Source organism: Drosophila erecta, unplaced genomic scaffold (assembly GCF_003286155.1).
Source record: "Drosophila erecta strain 14021-0224.00,06,07 unplaced genomic scaffold, DereRS2 tig00000021-arrow-pilon, whole genome shotgun sequence".
Classification (NCBI taxonomy): domain Eukaryota; kingdom Metazoa; phylum Arthropoda; class Insecta; order Diptera; family Drosophilidae; genus Drosophila; species Drosophila erecta.
Genome location: NW_020825198.1, coordinates 20,448,974 through 20,471,319, shown reverse-complemented (window position 1 = coordinate 20,471,319; position 22,346 = coordinate 20,448,974). Strand labels below are relative to the sequence as shown.

Sequence of the window (22,346 nt, the reverse complement as noted above, 5' to 3'; positions counted from 1 at the left end):
ACTGCATTCAAATATCGGTACATGCAACATATATGATTTTACATTAATTATACTTTATAACGGGGCACTAATAATTTTATCTGAATACAACTGAACAACCTTGCGGGCATCTTAACTTCCTAGCGGTAATTAAAGTGTCATATAAACCACTCTTCTTACTTGGCACTAATTTATGAATATTCGTTGGCAAATAAGACATAAGCTAACCGTGTTCCAGTTGAAATGGAACTGCCTTGCTTGTCACACCGCCAACTTGTTATCTAATGTGCGTGGTTTAATTGCAATTTCCAGGCTTAATTCGGCACGGCTTGGGTTCTATAGACAAAAAATTCAGTTAGCAGTCGCCTTCGAGTTGTGAAACCAAGAGCATCGTAAAAACTTAGTGCTATCTGTTCGAAATCTACCAACTAAAGATTCTACAGATCCAACAACGCCGATAAGCAGTGGAATATAAGTGATTTATCTTGTGGTAAAATTGTTGATATGGATACACATTGTTGCGGTGAAACAAGTATCACCACTAACTAACAAATTAAACTAATCAAATTAAACAGTATGAGTAAACGAGTTAGAACAGAGGGTATTACAGTTTATAATTTGTTTTTAGATTGGTAAAGTTAGTGAGATTTCAGACGAATCTGCCGACTACAGATCCAACAACGCGGATAACCAACGGAATATAAGTGATCTTGTGGTAAAATTGTTGATACATACACACATTGTTGTGGTGAAAGAAGTATCACCACTAACTAATAGGATTAAAATTAAACAGTATGAGTAAACGAATTAGAACAGAGGGTATTACAGTTTATAATTTGTTTTATAAGTTAGTGAGATTTCAGACTAATGACAATATTCATGTTTTGTCTAACCAAACCTCATTTGGCTCGCAGCTTTTTTCGTGCAGTTGAGTTGAAAAATAAAAGTTTGATTCGTCAAAGAACACCACTTTTGGAGGTTTCGAAAAAATGAGTTTTTTTCATGGGAAAAGCTGTCCTGAACCAGGAAAGATGACTTACAAAATATTAGCTTTAAAATTAGTAATAAAAATTTAAGTAGAATGAACTGAACACTATTTTAATGACTTCACTTGTGTGTTTGATAAGTGAAATACATACACACATACAATTTATGTACATACATACATACATATGTGCACAGATCACTGCTTTTGACAATTGAGGATGTAATTCTGCAGAAATTACCATAGATTACCATATATGCATACATATATAAATATGTAATACATTTATTAGGTCACTTTTGTTGTCTCATAAACCTGCCTAGATAACGGCAATACAAACATACCCACATGTGACATGCATAAACAAGCTGAAAATTCCACTCTCCTTTTTCTTCTCAGCTCTCATTTCGCTCTCTTTCATAGCTCACAATGCAATCAGCTGATTGCTTTGATATTGATATTCAACCTGCTCACGCACCTTTTCTCCCCCACAAGCAATATCACGTTTGCTCTCTGCTTTCCCTCCCTCACGAATAGCTTAGCACACACACATGCACTTTACGCTCCCTTTAAATTTGCGGGCATTTCGTTTTGTTTTGCCGGCCGTAGTTCTTGGTGTTGTTTTCACTCTTATTCGACCATCTCTCTTTGCCTTTCATACCCTTACGAAGAGTATTAAAATATTATAGCCGTTTTGCATAAAATTAAATTATTAATTAAAATTTAATTATCTAAATAAAATGTAAGTTTCAACTACAATGGGATTAAATAAACTGTGGTATTAAATAAAACCAAACGTAACTGATTACGTCTGTATATTTTAGTTTTAGCAGAAAAATTACAAATTCGAATCTATTGCCAGAAATACTAAATTCGATTATGCTTAGATATATAATTGGAAAGCTTCTTTGTTATTACACTTTTTATACTCTTTATCATTACTAAAATTTCAAGTTGCAATTAAAAGAGTACTCATAATTCGCCATTGTGATTTCCCTTTTTTGTTTAGTCTGCCATATGTATTTCGCATCGTCTTTTGCGATCATTCGTGTTTGAGCCGCGCTGCTGCTAACAACGCTCCCGATGATTCGCTCCTGAAAAAATTAGCGCGTGTGCCTATAAATATTTTAACCCGCCAACGGAAGTGCGTGTGAATAAAAATAATAATAATAAAATAGGAAAAGCTAAATTTTCCAAGCAATTTACGCTGACGCCTATTTGGTTCGTTTATCGGAGACTAAAAGACGGTAAATCTGCAGTTCCTAGCCACAAAATTAGGGGTCTATAGTGATAAGAGCTTTTTGGCCTTGTCGAAATGCGGTTTCGTATCTGGGATCGTCCAGAAATCGGAAAAACACGCCTTAATTCGCGCAGTTTTGGATACTCGTAGATAGTATATAGATGACTGATTCGTTAGCGGGCAGATTGTAGATCCATTTAGCAAGTGATTATTAAGACGCCTCGCGCCTCTTGGCACCGATGTGAAAAAATATTACCCGAAATATGTATTACTATCTGTGGTGTATAAAAATACATTCGATCAAAATAAATGCTAATTAACGGTTATATCTGTCTACGATCCACCTGCCAGTCGCATCGAGATTGAGCTGAAAACAAATTCTCACCCTAAGCTAATTCAATGCAAATTGATCCGGGCCTTGGCCCAAGTTCTGAAGAACTCAGCACGGCCGAGTTTCCAGTCTCAACATATTATAAACAATTACCTACCCACCGGTAACTTAATGAAATAATAAACAAACAAATGGGTCCACGATAATAGAGCACTCCACTAAAAAATGAGTTTATAATACATTTCATGTCGTACGGTTATATACAAACTATGCAAACTCAAGTTAACGTTCTTAAAAGTAGTATCCAACAATTTTTCATTGATATTTAAAAATTTCTCAGAAAAAAGTATTATCCTATTTATTTCTTCTATCATTTTGGCCGCAATAGTATGTTTATATTTAATTCAATTAGATTTTTTGTTTTGCAATTTTGAGTCATTACGTGTAATTGAAGTGGGTCTTTAGTAATCAGCATTAATATCAAATTTCGTATTATTTTAATGGGTTTTTGTAAATCATCAAAAAATCTCTCAAGCCCCACTTGATCACGTTTCCGATGAGGATGCACGGAAAGTATATTCGCGTACATACAATCTTATATAGGCGCAGAGCTCACGTAGATGGTGGTGCATAAAATCGTAATTAAAATATTTACACTTCTTTGTTTATTATAATGGGTTTATTTCAATGAATCGTGTGCTTCATCACTTATTATGTACAGGTGGTCAGGGTTGTGCGTTCTTGAAAAAAACTGGGCTTGGATTTCACTTTTATGATTACAGGCTAAGAAAGCAGTAATATACAAGCCAGTTTTTATAGAACACACTATTTTATCTAACAAAAGCGTTCAAAAAATATATTTATGAAGTAACTAAAATTTAGTGTTGTATTGCCGAAATCCAAACCGTTGGTACAACTTATATAGGAAGCTTATTACATCCTAAAAATAGTAATTTACATATCTTACTTGGCAACATTTACCGGTGGCTACATGGTCCCTTATCCCCGTCGAATCCCACGACTGCTTATCAGGAGTCTGATTTTGGCGCGTTCGAAATGTTCAAACGTGCCTCATGGGCATCAAAGTAATAAAATATTGGCAGCACACTTTGTCTGTGGCCCACTGATAGACAATAGCAGTAGTGATAGAATTCTTAAATAACACCGCTCCCTTGTGAATTAGAAATTCCAAAGGCATCGGCGACCTTGTCATCGTGTCTGAAATGGTCAAAATTGTGAGATTTTAGCTGCTGGTTGATTTGAAAACAGGCCAGGGACCCGTATAGGAAGTATTTTTAATTCAGTTTAAAATCAACGCAAAATCCAGTGGACACCAAAAGCTGTTTGTTACCAAATTTCATTTGTATGCAGGCAAACGCTCGAAAGAGGCAAAAAATTAAACAAGCAAACAGAATTAATGCACCTGATACCTAAACAAAAAGTAAATGTTATTGGTCCCGAATTTTACTGCACGCCGTGCTTTTTGTTGATTTTTTCAATTGATGGAGTGAGCTGTTGTATTGATCTAATTGACAATTGAGTTGTCAACTGTTGGCGCAGATTTACGATCTGCATTTTTCGCCACCTAAAAAGGTCTGGATTCGAGGGTAATAAAATAATTTTGAACAAAGAGGTGCACAAAAATTTGATGAAAACCCCAGGTTTTGAAATTTTGATTTCTTGAAAGTAAAAAGATTTGTCATAACAGGTGCTTTTTTTTGTAAAATGGCTGTTTTACTTGGTCTTTTATTATCATCTCAAAAATTAATACGAGTACTACTACTATTAGTAGTTAAATTAATCTAATAGTAGGCGATAACTTTTTCATTCAAAAATAACACACAAATAAGTCTGTACATTAGCTGAAAACTAGGCAAACCAGTATACCCTTCTGCTATACGAGTAATGGGTATAAGAAATTGTAAATGAACAGCTAAGCCTAATTTCTGTTTGTAGACCTACCTTTACATCATTGTTGTTGGTAGTGTTTGGGAACCGTCAGTTCTCATCCACATGCCAGCCATATCACACCATATTTTATCTGGAGGATCACTTCGTTATCTTCGTTATCTCCTTTATCGCCCAGCAACTACATCAACAATGAGCGAACTGAGGCTCCTCATGAATCAGTATCTTTAGCTGTATCTGTATCTGTACTTTCAGCTGTGCTTATCTTTTATTATCTTGTGTTCGAACCTATATTCCATTGCCTCCTACCTCCCACCACCCATCTCGGATGTCGAATGAAAATGAAATCAAATTGAGGAAATGAACATTTAGCAGAACAACTGGAAGATACACAAGTACATAGACTCCATTTATTCAAACAGACGTCTACGGGGTACTCATCCAAATAGTTTGTTGCTACCTGCTAATCGTCGTTTCGACAATGTCTCTGCTGAAAATACTATGGAAAACATTCGATTGTTTGCTGGCCTGCACAATCTAGTGCCCCCGAGGCGCCGTTTAGCGCTTTTGTACTTAGCTTACACGGTTTCCATGTGTATCTGAATAGGGTACTAAAACAATAGGTTTTATCATTTTATCTATTCTAATTATACCCTATTGCTCGTTTGACATTTTGGAATGCAATTGGCGCATTTAAGAGTGGAGCCCATATGGAACAGACAGATATAAATCAGCAACGATGTGGGCTTGTTCTGCCACTGTAAGAAAGATTTTTGTAAGGACAGTAAAATCTTATCGGAATAAATACTCGTAAATTAACTATAATATGGTTCTGTTTTTAGTTAGGCATGTATGCTTCAAATATCAGAGTTATACATATACCATAAAGGTCATTGCACGGTCCTTCAGTTTTTTAGATAGTCTATTCGGATTAACCAAACGACTATTAAGCCGCGACATGTCCCTCGGTAATTACTCGACTAGAGGGCATTTAGGCAATTTAAATGACCAACCGAATGGGGCACAACCTTGGGGTTACATTGCGGCAAACAAACTGAGTGGGGGCGGCCAACAAACAATCGGTAGCTATACATATGTCCACGATCACGTAAAATTACGTCAATGTCCCAGGCGATCGGGCGATCGATTCGATGAGATACGCTGCGGTAACCACAGTTGAAGCGATCCCATTTAGCATCTTCATTTGCATGCAACCCATCGCAGAAGCGGCAGGAGAAGCTCAAGCCCGTGCCCACATGACGACGATCACGGTGGTGATTTGCATACGAGGTTGGAGTGGGCTGAACTGAACCCTAAACATGGCAGGTTCAGGCCGGTTCAGTGGCAGTATCGATCCAAATCGGATCGGTTCGAGTATCCCTCTTTGGGATCTTGAACTTGACACAGTTCGGAAGGGTTTTCCAGATCGAAGGGGTAATATTTGGAGTTGGACTGCTTAATAAAGTTACAGGTTTTACTACTGCTGGATTATTTAGTTGTAATCAAAAATATAACTATAGCAAACACCTTTGTGTTGCTCGAAGTGATTTATTAATAACTTTATTTTATTTATTATTTTTTTTAATAAACTCTAATGATAGGCAATTTGAAATTTTTAAATATATTTCGTAAATGTCTAGCCAGGCTTTTCATCTTCCGCTTTGCAATACTGTTGACTGTCAGTCGATGAACACGCGAATTGTAAATTTGAGTATAGATTTATATAGATCACACCTAATGCGGCTTGGCGTCAGGTGCTGACTTCTTTGTCCGACATTTCCGCTTATATCAAATATTTAACTAATCACTTCTCACCGCTCTTTCGATGCTCTCCCACAGAATAATGCCGGTGAAGGAGATTCTTCAGCGGTGCAAGCCGATCCCGCTGTACACCGTGCTGGTGCTATCGATCTGTTACTTCGTGCTCCAGCTGATCCTCAGCCACTTGACCCATGGACTCACTCTTCTCATGGCCAGTCATCACATGCTGTGTAATATTTTCGCACTCGGCGGCTGCATCATCACAATTAAGGTAGGTTAAGCACTTAAAAACATACGAGTACGTATCTTTATTTATTGATTTTAGACTTTATTTACAACAATGATTTTCTGATTATTTACTTGTAAAGTTTATTTGGCGTTCTTAATATTCTAAGTCTGTTATTCTGTTTCAAGCTAAAGAATCTATTAAGAATATATCAGTTATGTAGCAAGATAATGCTAAAGTCGAATTCCGTCCGAAACAAACATTGCCTGGTTTACTTCCACCTTCTACCTTTTATAGTTCCCAAAATCAAATCCTCATACGGACGGACAGACAGAACGAAAGACGAACGGACAGTGATCCTGATCAAGAATACATATCATGACATGTTAGATACATTTCAACGAATCTAGTGAACCCTCTGCTCTACGAGTATTCGGTACATATTCAACAACAATATTTATGCGGGTATAATTTAAAAAAAATGATTGTGTTGCATGTGCGGTTTGACTTATTTTGTTACCCGGCTTACAAATATTTTTGGCCAGGAAATGTCGCGTGCTGGTGCAAAGTCGAAACAGCTGCTGGTGCATTGAACTTTTAAAAGTCGGACCACAATAAAATGTATCGAAAACGCATTCCAAACACCTTTTTATTGTGCGAAGAACTGGTTTCCTTTGGACTGTTTTTTATCTTATCTGCTTGGAAGTGTTTCCTTTCGATATTATGTGGGTTAATCAGTAAACTTAGCTTCTCATTCTATTGCTGTGTAATTACGTCCTCGAATGTATTGCCGCAGGAAGTGACATGAAATCAGGTTGATTACACGTAGCTATTGCCTCAGTTCCTCTACTCAGATACACTTTATAGCCGTCTGGTAAAACGTGAAAATGGCGAAAATGGTGAAATGGCGTAAGATCTGGATAGTTAGGAATGCGGTTAGAGATGGTGGGGTATGAGAAATTCTTCATGGATTCCTATTAACTTTGTATAATTGATCGTATTGCATTCTGTTATTTGTTTACTAGCGGCCAAAGACCCTGCAGCCGCTGTTTTATATAAGTTTGTTTAGTTTTGTTTAGTAATATTAATTTATCCACAAGTATATATTTCTAATTCTTTGTTGATTGAAATTCAAGGTGAATACTTCCATTATCAAAATGCCCAACTAAAAATTTATGGAGCAGTCAAAGCAAATATTTTAATATTGAACGAATGCAAAAATCGTTGCCGGCATGGGAAAGCGTGCCAAGCACGTTTCGCAAAAGACAAAGACCAGGCCCAAAAACCGCAAAAACCAAACGAGACATGGCCAAAAATCGACGAGTTTCAGACGGTTCCAAACACCAGAAATCGAAAGCTTTCAAACAGTTGACTATGTTGTAGGTGTGGACAGTTGAGTGGTCTGATTTTGAGCTTATATAATGGTGCAGGCCGCCGGACAGACAAACGATCAGCGGAGCGTTTAAATAGCTGCCCACCGAAAATGTAGATTTCGGTGGTAGATCCAATTTGTTTGGAAAGCATGACGAAGCATGAAGCTTTTCATTCGATTCTATGTATTTCTATGCCAGTGTTTTCAGGACAAGCAAGTTAATTTTGTATATAAACCTTAAGACTCAAATACATAGTTATGTTATGCCAAATTCAAAGAGGAAATTACTTATAACAATAAGTCAGAAAAGAATGAATGTAACTTGAGTACGAACTGTATAACAGGTCTTTGTAGGACCCTCTTCAGGAAATAAATAATAAACTTATAAATAATAAACCCTTTTTTCAGAAAGATAGTTAAAAGCGCCGTTGAAATAGATACCAAATTTTAAATATCTCGGCCTACTATTGTATTAAAAGGCTATTTTAACCTACTTCTTAGTCATGTGCTGATTATATTAACCAGTTTCTGTTTTGGGCTTTCTTCTCTTACAGCATAGTAAACAAGCACCCCAGGCGAAAAATGCTCCCCCCGCCCTGACCAAGATAAGCGGCTCCGGAGTAGCCGTCAACCTGGCTGAGACGGATGCCCAAACCCGGGCCAAAAGAGAGTGTCGGGAGCAGAAGCTGCGCAATACATTTGGTTGGGCCAGGATCGATATTTTAACCATGCTGATTGTGTTCATTATCCTGGCCTCGTTATCCTTTTCGCTGGTGGTGGAAGCTCTACAAACTCTAGTTCACATCGATCATCAGGACCCGATGCATCTCCCAATACCTGTGATGATGCTGGGTTTCATCGGCCTAATCCTGAATGGACTGACATATCTGCTAATCGGTGGATACACGCTGCACCAGGGAAGCTTTCTGCACCTCACACCCGGAGGAAACGTGGTGCTGGAGCGACCTATGTCCAGCAATTTAGATGTTTCTCTATCTCCGATGCAAAGACAACTCAGCAAATCATGGAACGATCGGCAGTTGCGTGAGGAACTAGAGGCGGAAGTGGGTAGCGTTTACTTCGCCACCAAACGCCAGGGAGCCGTGGAAATGCTGCGGGATGTGTCCAGTACCATATTTGTGATCGTTTGTGCCGCAATCGTCTATGTGGCGGAGGATGAGCAGCACACGGCGAAGTTCATTGATCCCGTGCTCTCAATTTTCTCCTGCGTCCTATTGGTCACGCTTAGTTATCCCTACAGTAAGCACTTGAAAACAAAATACACATTTATATCTTTCGAGTAGAATTCTAATTTTCTTCTTTCTGTCTTTCTACAGTGAAAGAATCCTGCTTGATCCTGCTGCAAACCATTCCAGGTTCCATCGACTTGGAAATCTTTGAGCGAACCTTGGTCACTAAGTTCCCAGAGATCATCAGTTACCATGACCTGCATATATGGCAATTGGCAGCCCACAGATACGTGGCTACCATACACATCCAGTTCCAGAATCCAAAACTCTACCTCAAGATCATCGAACAAGTTCGGGCATACTTCCAGGATCAGGGAATCGGAGCAGTCACAATCCAACCCGAGTTTTATCCGTCCACCAATAAGAATGCCTCTGCCTCGCTAGAATGCCTGATGCAATGCCAGGCAGTGGAATGCATCGAGAAGGTTTGCTGCAGGGATTCTCGCACCGATCTGCGCGAAGTTTGCGATGCTCCCAGTGGTCGAAAGTCATCTTCTCCGCCCAAGTGCGTAGGCAATAGCCACGAACATACCAGAGCGAAATCCAAGTCTTGCGCTGAGCTAAGTGCAGTGGTCGTGGAGAACTATGCGCAGGCCAGCTCCTAAAGGGTCAAGCCGAGCAAGTGGCGAAGTCCATGCCTAAACTTGAAGAAGCTTGTGTGGATTCTGCGAAAGAAGATATAGTCGAATTAAACGGCACTCCGCCTGGGCCAACGAGTAGCGATTGAGACCCGTTCAATAACTTTAGTTGAATCAAGGCTAACGATTTTAGGTAGTTATTAAGTTAGTTTACGAATTTGCCATATAGATATATGGATATGTAGACGTTTGACCCTATTTTTTAAACAAAACGCCTAAATGCACAGGTTATACAATTTTTGTAAAAAGCGTGAAGGAGGAGTATGTACATTACCTTTTTTGGTAAATCATTTTATATTTTTAATTCAGACTTGATTTTTAAGTAATCTCTCAAAATGTTTGATTTCCATCTGAAACCGCGGAAATTTTTGAGTCCAGACGCTTTTTTTATAAACACGATCTAAATTTTTCCCAACAGTGCGGTTAGTTAAATGTTATTTGTTTTAAGGTATATTTACTATGTATATATTAAACTGAATATGTACATAAGTGAAACAATTTACAACCGAAAGATTACAAAAAATATATAAAAGTGACGTGTCATTAGCTAAGCATTTTCTATAAATACATGTGTATAAAAATATCTGGAGTACGCGTATTGCAGATCTTTTTAAGTAGTTTTAATGCACGCAGTCAGTTACAACAAGGTTTTTATGGATTTTTAGGCGGGCATAAGAACATTCAACAATGTTTCGATACTGCAAACAGGTCAATTAGATAAGGCCGTAAGTAGATATAACATTTGTGATTCACACTGGAGCCTATTTGACTACTTGTCCACGGCTCCGCCCAGATACTCCAAAGCGAAGAGCCGTATAATCAGCGCCAGGTTGTCCGTCGTCGCATAATCTATCACGCTGGCGTTATCGTCGGGCGTATGCCAGACACTGGGAAAGGGCACCGGAATAAGGTGCAAGATCGGCACATTTCGGCGCAGGAAGGGTATGTGATCGTCCTCGATGAAAGAAGATCGCATGGCCTGCGACTGGAAGTAGCGGGTGGGGTCGCGCTGGGCAACCCCACTACTGGCATAGCGCTCTAGGAGCTGCAACTTGGCAAGACGTGTCTCCACGGACTGGAGACGCATGTACCATGATTCGGTGTTTTCGAAGAAACTGTAGAATGCTGGATCGGGGGCACCTAACAGATCCAAGAGCACCAGCATATCTATTCTATTCAGTTTTCCTTCTTGCTGCCACTTTTTGGCCAGGTGTCGTGCTCCATAGATGGAATCCTTGGGTCCCCACACCTCGAAAGCCTCCTCGCCATCGAAGAACAAGAGCATTAAGCTCAGTTTGTTCTTCTTGAGGGGCTTCAGTTGCTCCTGGAGCACCTTTGCCAGGTTGAGGAGCATGGCACAGGGCACTGCTGAGTCGGTGGCCCCCAGGAACTCCACTCCAGGCATGTACTTGCTATCGTAATGGCAGGCCAGCACCAGATATCTCTCAGCATGTGGATTCAGGGTGGCGATAATGTTGTGGAAATGCAATTTGCCCTTGATGGGAGCGTGATCATGGAAACTGTTTATTTCCACATCCCAGTCTAGATCCCTCAAACTCTGGACGATGTATTCTCGCACTATAGTATGATTTGTTGTGCCCACAACTCGAGGTATAAGGATTTTGTCAATGGCTTCCCTTAAGTGCAGCTTATCGGATAGATTACTATACTCCAGGAATCGGGACTCGGAGAGTTCGCTGGGATTGTAGGATATCTGTTGGAAGTAGAAGAAAGCACATAATGAGCAGGCAGTTGGTTTATCTAAATTACCCTCTAGTGACCTGTGTTCTTCCCACGAGATTATCCGTCAAGGATGTGGATCCCCTCACCAAGGTGGCTATCAAAGCCGCCTGTACGCACAGCGTCCACATTCTAGCAAACCGATGTAGCATAGTTCACCGACTGACTCGAGACTACGTGGCTGAGTGGTTTTGTTTGGCGTTGGGAATGTTTTACCCCAACAGGTGGTTGCAATCAATAATGGCGGGTTTGTAAGAAGTTCAAAGGTCGTCCGGATGTGGCACTATCCGGACTATTTTGCAGCACACTCCGGCGTCTACTTAAGGGTCTTTGCCGAGTCTAGTAATTTATCATTTTGGCCAATTTTTACGGCCGACTTGTAAGGCAGAACAACAAAAAATGGGCGTCGCAAAGGGGGTCAAAAAAGTCGATGAAAATAGCGCTTCTTATAAGTAACACTCGTTGAGCATGTCTGATATGGGATTCTTATTTGTTTCTTCTCTGTAATTAATTACACTTTCTTCAAAAATCATTAAATCCTCAGCAAGAAATTGGTTTGTTTACGCTTATGATAATTTGACCAGCTGTTTGCCATTTAAAACGGGTGGCAGCACCAGCCGCGAACAGGTGGCACTCCCATAAATCCGAATTAGGGGCGCAGGCAAGATTCAATAACCGGGGGTCTTAGGCAAAGGTAATTTAATATTCAGTTTAATAGCCTCTCTCTTTACACAAATGTTCTTGTCAATTTAAAGTCAAAAAGGTATATTTGTTGCTCTAATCAAAAAGAATATATATATGATAAATATATGATGACTTTATTACATCGATAAACTTGCTTTTTATTTTGAATAGTAAAAAGCAAGTTTATCGATGTAATAAAGTCCCCCAACTAAGCAATAAATATATATTTCAGGTAACCTTAGGAATGTCCACCAGCTCAAAGCAAGCGCCTAGATTGTAGATTTTTTTGCGGGGTCTCGGCAGCAATCTCTTGACGGCCTCCATAAGCGAATAATTTCTGAGTAGCACCCGCATTTCACTTATTTATGTATATTTTTAATACAAAGTATGCACACAGAACACTACACAACACGTTTTCCACACAGTTATCGAAACTTATGCAATGAAAAACGATTACACACGGTTTACAGGCGACTTTCTCCTCCCTCGCTGGCATGTAAACAATTGTATCTATGTATATAGCATGTATGTATGTACAAAGAGTGCTCTACCGACTTATAGTTAATGGAAATGGGGTAACAGTCCGGGGTAGATGAGGATTAGTCCGTCTTTGAGGCCTTGGAACCGGTTGTCCCAAAGTAGGCCCTGTAGATATAGAGGCCCAGGGCGATGTGCAAAGCAACGACCGCTCCCACGGCGGATGCTATGTTCACTTTAACTTCGGAAATGTCGAGGAATTGATCCAGAACGAAGCCCTTCAGCACGAAGAAGGTCAGCACGGGCAGGAAAACGATGAGCATGCAGTAGAAGAGCACTGTCTTGAAGGAGCTGTAGTCCTGCGAGTCCTTGTCACCCAAAATAAACAAGGGATTAGCTAGCCGGCAATCGGAGCCATCATTTTACATACGTGCGACTGCTGGCGTGTTTGTTTCGGCGCCCCTCCATTGCCACCGGCGGCTTTCTTGTTCTTGGTCGACATATTTCCAGTTAAATAGAATTCGGCTTAATTGAAAAATCAGTAATTTCTCTCAATTTTTGGTTTTGCTTTGGCCTGCCATTCGGTTATCAGAAATATTTGACAAATCACAAATCACATGATAAAGTGGTAGTACCGTGCAAGCATTGCCAATATACTGGAAAATACTGCGACTATTCGATTAATCGATGGTATTGTTGTATCTCCATATAACATAACGTATATTTCTACAACCTTTTAAAGATTCATTTGTAAATATTCTTTTATTGGAAATAAAATTATATATAGATTTTAAAATGTCTACATGTAAATATAATTTCAGGTATTGAAGCAATTTATTATTAATTTTCATGGTCACTATAGAAAAAAGAAATGAGATTCGGCAAGGTGCTTATGATCTAACTTATTTTTAAATTCGTTACGGAACGTTTAAATTGTAGGGACTATTTCTGCGACCACAGCTGTAGAATCGCTGCTTCTTTAGTATTTTTCTCCAGAGCCGCACGCCATATTGCGACAGCAACAGTGTGGTCACACTGGATCGAAAGGAAAACAAAAAAGCAATCGTGAATCGAAAGGCGCACGCGGCAAAATGGAAACTTGCTTATTGGTTTATTTTTAACAGTTGCCGTCACCGCATTTACAATCGCATTTTGGCCGCTTGCTCGCGCGCCCCGCTTGCGTGTGTTCATTTCAATTTTTCAGCCATTTTAGCAACCGCTGCGTAGACTCGGCGGTTATTAAGCCGACAGAGCCAGCAAAATCCATATTGCATACAAATACGATTACAACTAGGAGAAAAATAAGCGCCTGCAGTTTGCGGCACGATTTCGTACAGTACAGTACTGACGCAAAGGCGCGTTTTTTCCGAATTTGCTGTACTCGCTGCTCGATTTTTGGGGAAATTCCACTGCAGCTGGCGCGCGATGGTTTTGACGAATTTCGAGTGCTGGGCACATGGTGATCCGTCGTCGTCGGCCGCCACTTTCGAAACCGGAGCCCTGCGTCCTTCGATGGATCCGTTCAATCCGCGTGCCGTCACCTTCATGACCGACGCCAACAACAACAACGATGGCAATCACGTTGTGGGGCAACCGATGCCGGCCTTCCTGCCCCAGGAAGTCCCACGCTGCAAGAAGCGCCTAAATCCCGCTCATAATCCTGCCGGGTATTTGGACACGGACCAACCGGTGCACACCAAGAGATGTCGCTACGACGAGGGTGACTTGGCTGCCCAGTACTGCAATGGTAAGTATCGTTATTCCAAATGTAAGCTAGTTATTCAAAATTATCAGACTGCAGGGAATTATTCTTTACATTTAACTCACTTTAACAATTTGTGCACATAGAAGTTTACATTCCCACAAAATAAATTTGTTGTTGAGCGGCTTTAAAATATTTATCCTCAGCTTATTAATAAGCAGTTCCACAAGACAACCAGAAATATATTAATATATCTGTATCTAGTATTAATTGTGGCATTCCATTTAATACTTGCAATGAAATCAAATTTATACCCAAATTAAAAATGATATTCATTTTAATTTTATAAGTTTAGCGAAGACGATTGTATACAAGTGAATTTAAAAACCGGAACATACCAAATGATTTAAGCTGTAATTTTCGTTTGTAATCTTTCGACCTTGGCTCTTATGCCAGCGCATTTAATTGGCGTTGCGTGAAAGTGTCGTAAAACTTGTAAATTTACACAATTATCTCTGACCTTGCGGCACATTTCTTTGCCGTTTGGCTCCCAGTGACCTGTGTTATCAGTTTTTATGCATTTTGTGGGATCTGGGCTATCTCTGACATACAGAACCTGAAATGATAAGCACTTGACAGCCGCTAAATTTAGTAAAGAAAAACCGGTTTGACTCATTATATGCATACATACATATATTGGTGTGTTTGCCCGACTAAACAAAACACACGAGTGGAAGTTGGGGATTATCTGGGGGGGCTGTGGAGACTGGAACACTGGGTCAACAGAGTGCTACGATTCTTCTTACTCCGCCAGTTTAATCAAAATTCATTCGCAAAAGTGTTCCAACAATAGAAGATAACAAAGGGGAAAGACAGTGTGGGAGTAAATATATACAGCCGGTAAAAAATGTGTGTATCTGCGCGAGTGAATTAATAATCTATACGCTTTCTTCAGTGGGTATAGTCGCTTTTCTCATGATTTAAGCCACATACATGTGTATATAGTATTTATACATTTGCTTTTGTGCACGTCTTATTTCAATATCTATCAATATATAACTTATGGGCTACAAAACTTAAAATATTTTTTATTGAAAAAAAAAACTTATTTTTGCAATTATGACTATTCTTAATTAGTTGTTGTTAATCTGTGCACTCAGTTTTGCCTTCGTTACCTTATAGTTTCCGATTGTGTTGATAAGGTATCAGCACAAACAAAAAGCAAACAAAAAAAACCAACTAACTCGAAGATAAGAAATGACAACACACTGCTCTGCTCCGAATTGGTTATAAATAAACGATCGGTAATTGGGCCAAGCATCGATAGTGTCAACGTGTTGCGTTGCATTGCCGCTGCACTGAGAAAAATGGGGCATAGTGTTTAATTAACACTTACAACTTTGTGTTTTTATATTATGTGATGGCTAGCAAAGAATATTATATTCTACAACATCTTATGTGTAATGGTACTTACTAATCGGTTTCTTGCCTTACAGATTTCTTTTCGTTGCCTGCCACACAAATAATTGGAACGCAGGCCTCTTTGATGGATTACGAGATGCAGGCCACCGGCGGCATGATGATGGAATCGGAGACGAGTTTTCCAGCACAGCAGCAGCAACATCAGCAGCCACATCCACAGCAGCAGCACCACCATCAACGCATTCATCAGCATTATCAAGGTCATTTGCATCGCGCTAACCGTGATGTGAGTCGTTGCATGATGTCGCACATGATTTAGGGGCCCTCGTTCACACAAAACTTAAAATGTATATAACCCAAAACATGTACTCTAGCTGACAAAAGCGCACAAGAAACACATGCAACAGTTCACCGAGCGACGCGTCTCTCTTTACTTGCTAAACAGGCGACAATGTATCGAAAAATGTTCGCATATTACTCAGAAACCAAATTTAAGCAAACACGCAATTGAATTGAAAATACCCGCAATGCACAAACTTATCATATACCAAAAATTAAAATTTGTAAAAATAACAATCAGCAAACGACTCAGCCAATAAGTATTCTGTATAAATTGTTAAACTTACATACCATTGTACAAACAACAGCTTAGTCGAACATTTACAGCGTTTATAAACTGTACTTAATTACCTAAATAATTGAAATACCTAACTAATTTCAATACGAATAGTAGGACCTGCGAAATATTGCAATCAGAGAATACAAAAGCAATATATTTTAAGTGAAATGTTTAATCAGCCTGGAGCGATTGCTAGGAGCCTTCACAAAGTGTATTTAATATGTGAAGTTGGCTGATCGGCATCAATAGTCGTAAATTTATTTTTAAGGTGTACTACCATAAGTTCAAATTATTATCAAAAAATGCTATAGGCATACTGATGACTTAAGACCTTAAGACCGCGGTAAAGGTATTGTTTTTTTTTATCAGAATTTTACACTCACATATATTTGCAATAAACTCAACAGCTACCACCGATTTTTATATAAATTCAAATTCATTTTAAACTTAAAAGATATATTTATATACATCCCTTTTTTTTATTAAAATCGAAGTTTAAGTTAATTAAGTTGATGGAAAAATAAACTCAGCCAACTTTAAAACAGCAACAAATGAACAGCATGATGAAAACACTTTGTGGAAGATCCGAATAGCAAACGCGAAGAGCCAAGCCAGCGACCCAAATTGATAGACAACTCTCCAATCTGCTCGTTTACAGAATCCGCAGACCAACGAGTGCCGCCCACGCAGCCAAAGTCAAGAAAATCTAAAGATCCTATTGGCAAAATCGAATCAAAGTCGATAGGCAGCGAAGCCGTAGCGAACTTGTATATAGCCACACATGGCGGTAGTCTGCACCACTTTCGTGGGCTTGGCGGTTCGGAGCTAGAGGAGTCTGATATATGATAAAGTGACTCCGAGCAGGCATTGTAGATCCTAACCTAAGTCGTAATATAAGCTGTCGCATGTCGCAAACTAATGGTGCTTACCAATAGTATTTGAGTTCAAATAAACCATAAGCTATTGTGCGAAACTCACACCAAACAAAGCAGTGTTCCATACGGTGAAGAACTAATGGAGTTTCCTTTCCAATAAATGCCTTACTGTATTTTAAAAGGTAATGGTACAGTGGTTTGTGTTTGTGTTGCTATTCACTAGATAAATGCAGTGTTAAATGCGATTGAATTTCATTACTTAGCAATACTAGATGCGGTTGTCTGATCCCACGTCTTAGATCTGCAGAGTTTGCTGCTCCGGCTGCACATTGATATAGTTATCCTGCACGTCCTTGATCATGAAGTCCACCAGGTTGACCAGGTCGTACTTGTGCTGCCAGTGCCAGTCCCGCCGCGCATCAGAGTCATCGAACACCTGCGGCCAGGCGTCTGCGATCAACTGGCGGCTATCCGGCTTGTAAGTCACGTGCAGATTGGGCACGTGCTTGCCCAGCTGGGCGAACAGCTCCTCGGGAGTGAAGGACATGGCGGTGACGTTGTAGACACGGCGCTTCAGCTGCTCATTGGGTGCGCGCATGAACTCCAGGAGAGCTCTAGTGGGGAGCTCATTAATGGCCAGGAACTAACCAACTACAATGCATTATACTCACCGCAAACAATCTTCAATGTACATCATGGGCAGTCTTGTGTCGGGACGCAGGTAACAGGTGTACTTTCCATGTCGCAGGGCTTCATGGAACACGGCCACTGCGTAATCTAAAGAGTGGAACCATAAAAAGAAGGAAAGGAGTTTAAAGCTGAGGAAATGATTCGATGCATGATGCGTATACGTAATTTTATAAGAATGCAAAGGGCATTAAAACTAATCAGCTTTCCCTTAAGTGTAATAAGCCCATTACTGCACTCATGAGTGAAAGCAGGTACTTAGACTTAGACAATCCTAAAGTTAATCAGTTCAATCAGAGAAAAAGGTAATATGGGTCACCAGGTTTGTGCGAATTATGGCCATTGTCATGCTCTTTGATTATCATAAACTATCGTCAATTGAGGCATTTATGGTACGAAATTGGATTAAATAAAGCTTGACGTGCGGTTGACGACACGGTTTCAACGCATATCGCGAAGAAATTCCCCTGAAATGATCGGTGCTTAAGTACCTGTGGTGCCACCGCCCGGCGGATCGCTGGAAATCACTCCGGGGAAGCGCAGGCATCTGAAGTCCAGTCCAAACTTGTGGTAGTAGTATTCGCCAATTAGCTCGGCGTGCACCTTGGAAACGCCGTAAATAGTGCGCGGCCGTTGGATCTGCGGAACTGGGTTCTTAGTATCGTAGTATCGAACAAACTTCTGGCTTGGCCAGTGCTGCAGTGTAGGTGGACCTACCGTAACGTTCGGCGTGGGATTGCGCGGGCTGTCGGGGCCGAAAGCTCCGATGGTGCTTGGTACGAAGATGCGGAGCTTGTACTGCTTCGCCAGCTCGATGACGTTGTGAACACCCTCGATGTTGACCCTGTGATGGGACTCGTGTTAGTGAAAGGGTATAGGGTATTGTGCAATATGAGGCGAGGGATTGGGCAGGACTTTACTGAGCTTGGAGGGGATGTACTCGAAACTCGAAACTGGTATTTATTGCATATCCTACCGCACTGCCAGTGGAACGTTTTGCTCGCCCACCGCACTCAGCAGAGCCGAGAAGTGGATCAGCCAGTCGATGCGATGGTCCACAACGATCTTCTGGAGGCCCTTGAAGTCCAGGATGTCGGCGAAAATGTAGGGACCGTTCTCCAGCACCGACTGACTGGGCTTTATTATGTCCGAGAGAATCACATTGTTGCTGCCATACTGCGTCCGCAGTAGTTTGGCGCATTCGATTCCCAGCTGACCCAGGCCACCTGAAAAAAATGAGATATATATACGAGTGTGCATATCATAGCACTCTTTCAGGCTGCACAGATTTAATAAATAAATCGTGTTTAGACGAATTATAATTAGGAACTTAGTTTCACCAGGTACAGGTATAGGAAACCATAATATTTGGGGCTACAAATCACCGGATTTGGTGTAGGGAACACATAATATGTGGAGCTACAAATTACCGGATTCGCATTTAGTCATCTTTAATGGTTTACGGGTTAAGCTGTTTAGCAAACTAGGCTCTCAGCCGCATTTATGTTGAATTGGTTTGTATCTTTCGAATGCAGGTGTAGTTTCCAAGCAATCGGATTGTTAGATACTTGGATGACTGGCTTAGATGTTAAGCTACAGTAAGAAAAGCACCATAATTTCAATATTTACATAATTACTATCCCTGATAACTATGAAACACCATGATGTTTAACTGGCAAAAAATGTCACAAAATCTTCGAAAGTGCGTTGTGTTGATGGCCTTTAGTTAGGCGTGTCCACCATATGCTGAAATGATGAATCTGCTCCGATCGGCCTTGAACGCACTGCTATGCGGTTAAATATAGCTGCTCCACGTGGCACGGCGACTGACCTGTGATGAGAATTTTGGGTGGCCTGCTCTCGCGAGGAACCTGGTGGAACGCACGACTCTGGATGAGCTGGCTGGCGATGGGGGCTATCCTGGGCAGCGGCAGGGGACTGGGAACTGGGCCCAAAGCCAGGCTGGCAAGGCATTTGCGAAACATTTTCCGGGCCGGTCTCTCGATTCGCGACGAGCGCTGCCAGCGAGCTACGATTTTGAACTGATTTCGAAATTTGCGAATTATTTTTCAGCAGGCGCTCAACATTAGCACCTTGTTTCCGCTATATGTTCGTACGTATATATCGCCTGAGCACTCGGATCCCGTCGGTTCCACTCGTCCCGTCTGGTCGCTTAGTTACTAGTCAATTGGGTTAGTGAGTGCTAGTTGGCAGCCAGTCAAATTCACCATGAGATGGACACTGGAACGGGCATGGCGGTGGGAATTGTCGTCATGGCGCACCGAATTTGTTTGGGGCCCGGGGGATTCAATGAAAACGAAAGCAAATTATATGGAGGAGGCCCGCCAATTGACAACAACAACGGTGACAGTCGCCTCAGTTGGGTGGGTTTCCTTTTCTGTGGCGGGGAATGTCTAAATCTGTGCACATACATCATGCATATATGTACACAAGTTGCGTTGGACGCGTGGTTATGTAAGCTCAGTCGGGATGTACAGGGTGCTCCTTCGCTGGGTTCTCGGACAGGCCCCTCTTTTCTAGGGGTGTCTGCGATGACTCGACGGCTCTTTACCCATCAGTAGACCCATAAAGCCCAGGAAGTTTCTCCCATGGAGCTCATAGCTAAACACGGAATTTCATAGATTACCCCAACTAAATAGGAAGACTTGCTCAGAAATGGAACAGTATTAACCCAGCCTAGCATGCCACGAAAGATACCGTAGAAAGAGCATCGTACGATCCTAAAGATAAGTGATCCCTTCATGTGCCGCAAATCAGATTAACCTTGGAACTCAGTGCGAAATTCGGATTCGCTGATAGTGAACTCAAGTCCCTCGGCGGGGGTCAGTCTGCAATGGATTTCAATTAGCGGGTAGTACTGGCTAATCCGAATTTGAATCGAGCACGTGGAGTGTCCAGATAGTAAAGTGCAATGAATTAGCTCTGGGTGAGATGACTGACTAGTTTCCGTGGTGGTCTTATCGTCTGGTTGCAGTGGGGTGAAAAATGGCAATGACAACTGCATGACGCATATAGATGGATTGGCACGGGGAAAATGAAGTAAATATTATGTGTCTAGAAATAAAAATATTATTTATATTTGTGGCTGACAAGAGAAAAACAATAACAGCTGAAAATTTCACTTTTCTTCTTGAATTCGATTTTTGCCTAATCTTTTTATTTTCCCTTTTGCAAGAATAAAACCTGACAGTCTGGAAAATCTTGTCAAAATACAGAGTGAACTGAGCACCAACAAAATATATGTATATGTATATGCTGCTCCTTCTGGTTTTCCTCGCTTCTAGAGTAATTTAAAATATATTAAAATATATATTATTAAGGAAATGTATAACAATAAGCCCTTTATGTACTTCTATAGCCTAGCTTGGGATATGATATCATTAAGAGTGAAGTGCTCACTGCCCATAATGAACATCGTAGGGATTGGACTGTTCCGGAGTTCATCGAATCGCCTGCCCTCTCCAAGGAAGCTTTGGTGTATGCTTACGTATGAATGACTTGTACACCATTTATTTTAATAGATAACTCAAAAATCATTACACAGTATCTGGCTACCTTGAAGATTCCAGATCAAATATTATACGAGCAAGCTAAGGAAAGGAACATTCGTGTGGATCACCTGGACTATCCCGTATCGGATGAGGAGTTTGAAGTGTTTTCGGAGAACATTTGCGAATTTCAAAAAAATGAATGTGTTTATTACTGGGCCACTGAGGGGGCAGCTTCCTATAGCATACCAAAGGAGCGTAGAACCAAAGTTGAGCAATCATTGGCTGATAAATTCTCGTTTATCACGTGGAAATCATCGACTGTAATCGGCATTGGATGGACACCGAAAGATAAGTTGTGAGTAAAGTGCGTCTTTCCCGCTTCACTGAGATGTAATAAATATATTATACACATATTTCAGAGATAAGAACGGACGAAAGATATTGGTGGTGAGGTACAGTCCAGCAGGAAATAAGCCCGGGCAGTACGAACAAAATATTGAAAATCCCGAATTCCTAGAATACTTTAACATGCCAGCAAGGGAGGATCCCAATGCAGGGCACAGGCACAATAATTCGTCTGGACTAGGTTATGGTGTAGTAAATGTGCCAGTTTACATGTCGCTGTTCGTCCTAGCCATTCCACTTATAAGAAAACTGGCATGTACAATTCATAATTGAGTAAAATTGTTACGTTTATCGCATTATACATTGCCAAAATTAGCACTTGGCCTTTGCTTCCACAGTGATTTCCCGTCATCATTTTCGTAATTTCACTTGCGTTTTCATTAAGATGAACGCCGGCTGTGCCGAACCCTCGAGCTTGAGGCAAGTGCGACCTCTGATCCGTGGTCACAGACCGCCACACTCGAGTTCCAAAATGGAACCCACTCTTCGGCGAGAATCAGCCAAGTGTGGCGCCCAACGTGGACTCCAACTCC

The 22,346-nt window shown here is 40.8% G+C and overlaps 6 protein-coding genes and 1 long non-coding RNA gene across 8 annotated transcripts; 3 read left to right on the top strand and 4 right to left on the bottom strand.

The window, feature by feature from the left end:
* The first annotated feature begins 1,989 nt into the window (after positions 1-1,989).
* On the top strand, positions 1,990-10,273 carry LOC6545988 (zinc transporter 1). The gene is given in 5 exon segments (XM_026976700.1): positions 1,990-2,211; positions 6,283-6,475; positions 8,357-9,062; positions 9,140-9,628; positions 9,631-10,273. Coding segments are annotated over 4 exon segments (1,533 nt in total). The 5' UTR covers positions 1,990-2,211; positions 6,283-6,286; the 3' UTR covers positions 9,780-10,273.
* On the bottom strand, positions 10,132-12,546 carry LOC6545987 (glutaminyl-peptide cyclotransferase). Of its 2 annotated transcripts, none has more exons than XM_001973465.3 (2): positions 12,352-12,546; positions 10,132-11,404 (listed from the first exon to the last, which is right to left on the bottom strand). In XM_001973465.3, the coding sequence occupies exons 1-2, from the start codon at positions 12,466-12,468 to the stop codon at positions 10,460-10,462; spliced, it is 1,062 nt and encodes a 353-aa protein (XP_001973501.2). In that variant the 5' UTR covers positions 12,469-12,546; the 3' UTR covers positions 10,132-10,459. The 2 variants fall into 2 exon arrangements, with proteins under 2 accessions (XP_001973501.2, XP_015014113.1); XM_015158627.2 differs by lacking the exon at positions 12,352-12,546 and adding an exon at positions 11,472-12,284.
* Positions 12,547-12,596: 50 nt separating this feature from the next.
* Positions 12,597-13,246, bottom strand: LOC6545986 (vacuolar ATPase assembly integral membrane protein VMA21 homolog). The gene is made up of 2 exons (XM_001973464.3): positions 13,022-13,246; positions 12,597-12,959 (listed from the first exon to the last, which is right to left on the bottom strand). Exons 1-2 carry the CDS (start codon positions 13,091-13,093, stop codon positions 12,714-12,716), a joined length of 318 nt encoding a protein of 105 aa, XP_001973500.1. The 5' UTR covers positions 13,094-13,246; the 3' UTR covers positions 12,597-12,713.
* A 341-nt stretch (positions 13,247-13,587) lies between these two features.
* On the top strand, positions 13,588-17,342 carry LOC6545985. The gene is made up of 3 exons (XM_015157466.2): positions 13,588-14,338; positions 15,790-15,975; positions 16,993-17,342. The coding sequence occupies exons 1-3, from the start codon at positions 14,017-14,019 to the stop codon at positions 17,178-17,180; spliced, it is 696 nt and encodes a 231-aa protein (XP_015012952.1). The 5' UTR covers positions 13,588-14,016; the 3' UTR covers positions 17,181-17,342.
* LOC113563882 lies at positions 14,250-14,972 on the bottom strand. Its single transcript, XR_003407655.1, has 3 exons — positions 14,692-14,972; positions 14,419-14,583; positions 14,250-14,330 (listed from the first exon to the last, which is right to left on the bottom strand). It is a non-coding gene; the product is annotated as an uncharacterized LOC113563882 (long non-coding RNA).
* A 15-nt stretch (positions 17,343-17,357) lies between the features above and the next one.
* LOC6545984 (L-threonine 3-dehydrogenase, mitochondrial) lies at positions 17,358-20,074 on the bottom strand. Its single transcript, XM_001973462.3, has 6 exons — positions 19,728-20,074; positions 18,873-19,122; positions 18,614-18,740; positions 18,388-18,535; positions 17,881-17,986; positions 17,358-17,823 (listed from the first exon to the last, which is right to left on the bottom strand). Exons 1-6 carry the CDS (start codon positions 19,879-19,881, stop codon positions 17,505-17,507), a joined length of 1,104 nt encoding a protein of 367 aa, XP_001973498.1. The 5' UTR covers positions 19,882-20,074; the 3' UTR covers positions 17,358-17,504.
* Positions 20,075-21,101: 1,027 nt separating this feature from the next.
* Positions 21,102-22,128, top strand: LOC26527033. Its single transcript, XM_026977224.1, has 4 exons — positions 21,102-21,202; positions 21,276-21,404; positions 21,462-21,763; positions 21,828-22,128. Exons 1-4 carry the CDS (start codon positions 21,158-21,160, stop codon positions 22,084-22,086), a joined length of 735 nt encoding a protein of 244 aa, XP_026833025.1. The 5' UTR covers positions 21,102-21,157; the 3' UTR covers positions 22,087-22,128.
* The last annotated feature ends 218 nt before the right edge of the window (positions 22,129-22,346 follow it).

Bases quoted from the DNA above. Each gene is read 5' to 3' on its own strand.
- LOC26527033 (XM_026977224.1), top strand. From the start codon at position 21,158: ATGTATATGTATATGCTGCTCCTTCTGGTTTTCCTCGCTTCTAGA. The intron at 21,203-21,275 runs GTAATTTAAAAT...GTACTTCTATAG, and splicing joins TGGTTTTCCTCGCTTCTAGA to CCTAGCTTGGGATATGATAT. The intron at 21,405-21,461 runs GTATGAATGACT...ATCATTACACAG, and splicing joins AAGCTTTGGTGTATGCTTAC to TATCTGGCTACCTTGAAGAT.
- LOC6545985 (XM_015157466.2), top strand. From the start codon at position 14,017: ATGGTTTTGACGAATTTCGAGTGCTGGGCACATGGTGATCCGTCGTCG. The intron at 14,339-15,789 runs GTAAGTATCGTT...CTTGCCTTACAG, and splicing joins GGCTGCCCAGTACTGCAATG to ATTTCTTTTCGTTGCCTGCC. The intron at 15,976-16,992 runs GTCATTTGCATC...GCTCGTTTACAG, and splicing joins CATTCATCAGCATTATCAAG to AATCCGCAGACCAACGAGTG.
- LOC6545987 (XM_001973465.3), bottom strand. From the start codon at position 12,468: ATGCGGGTGCTACTCAGAAATTATTCGCTTATGGAGGCCGTCAAGAGA. The intron at 11,405-12,351 runs GTTACCTGAAAT...TACTTCCAACAG, and splicing joins AGCTGGTGGACATTCCTAAG to ATATCCTACAATCCCAGCGA.
- LOC6545984 (XM_001973462.3), bottom strand. From the start codon at position 19,881: ATGTTTCGCAAATGCCTTGCCAGCCTGGCTTTGGGCCCAGTTCCCAGT. The intron at 19,123-19,727 runs GTCAGTCGCCGT...CATTTTTTTCAG, and splicing joins ACCCAAAATTCTCATCACAG to GTGGCCTGGGTCAGCTGGGA. The intron at 18,741-18,872 runs GTAGGATATGCA...GTCCCATCACAG, and splicing joins AACGTTCCACTGGCAGTGCG to GGTCAACATCGAGGGTGTTC.
- LOC6545986 (XM_001973464.3), bottom strand. From the start codon at position 13,093: ATGTCGACCAAGAACAAGAAAGCCGCCGGTGGCAATGGAGGGGCGCCG. The intron at 12,960-13,021 runs GTATGTAAAATG...TTGGGTGACAAG, and splicing joins AAACACGCCAGCAGTCGCAC to GACTCGCAGGACTACAGCTC.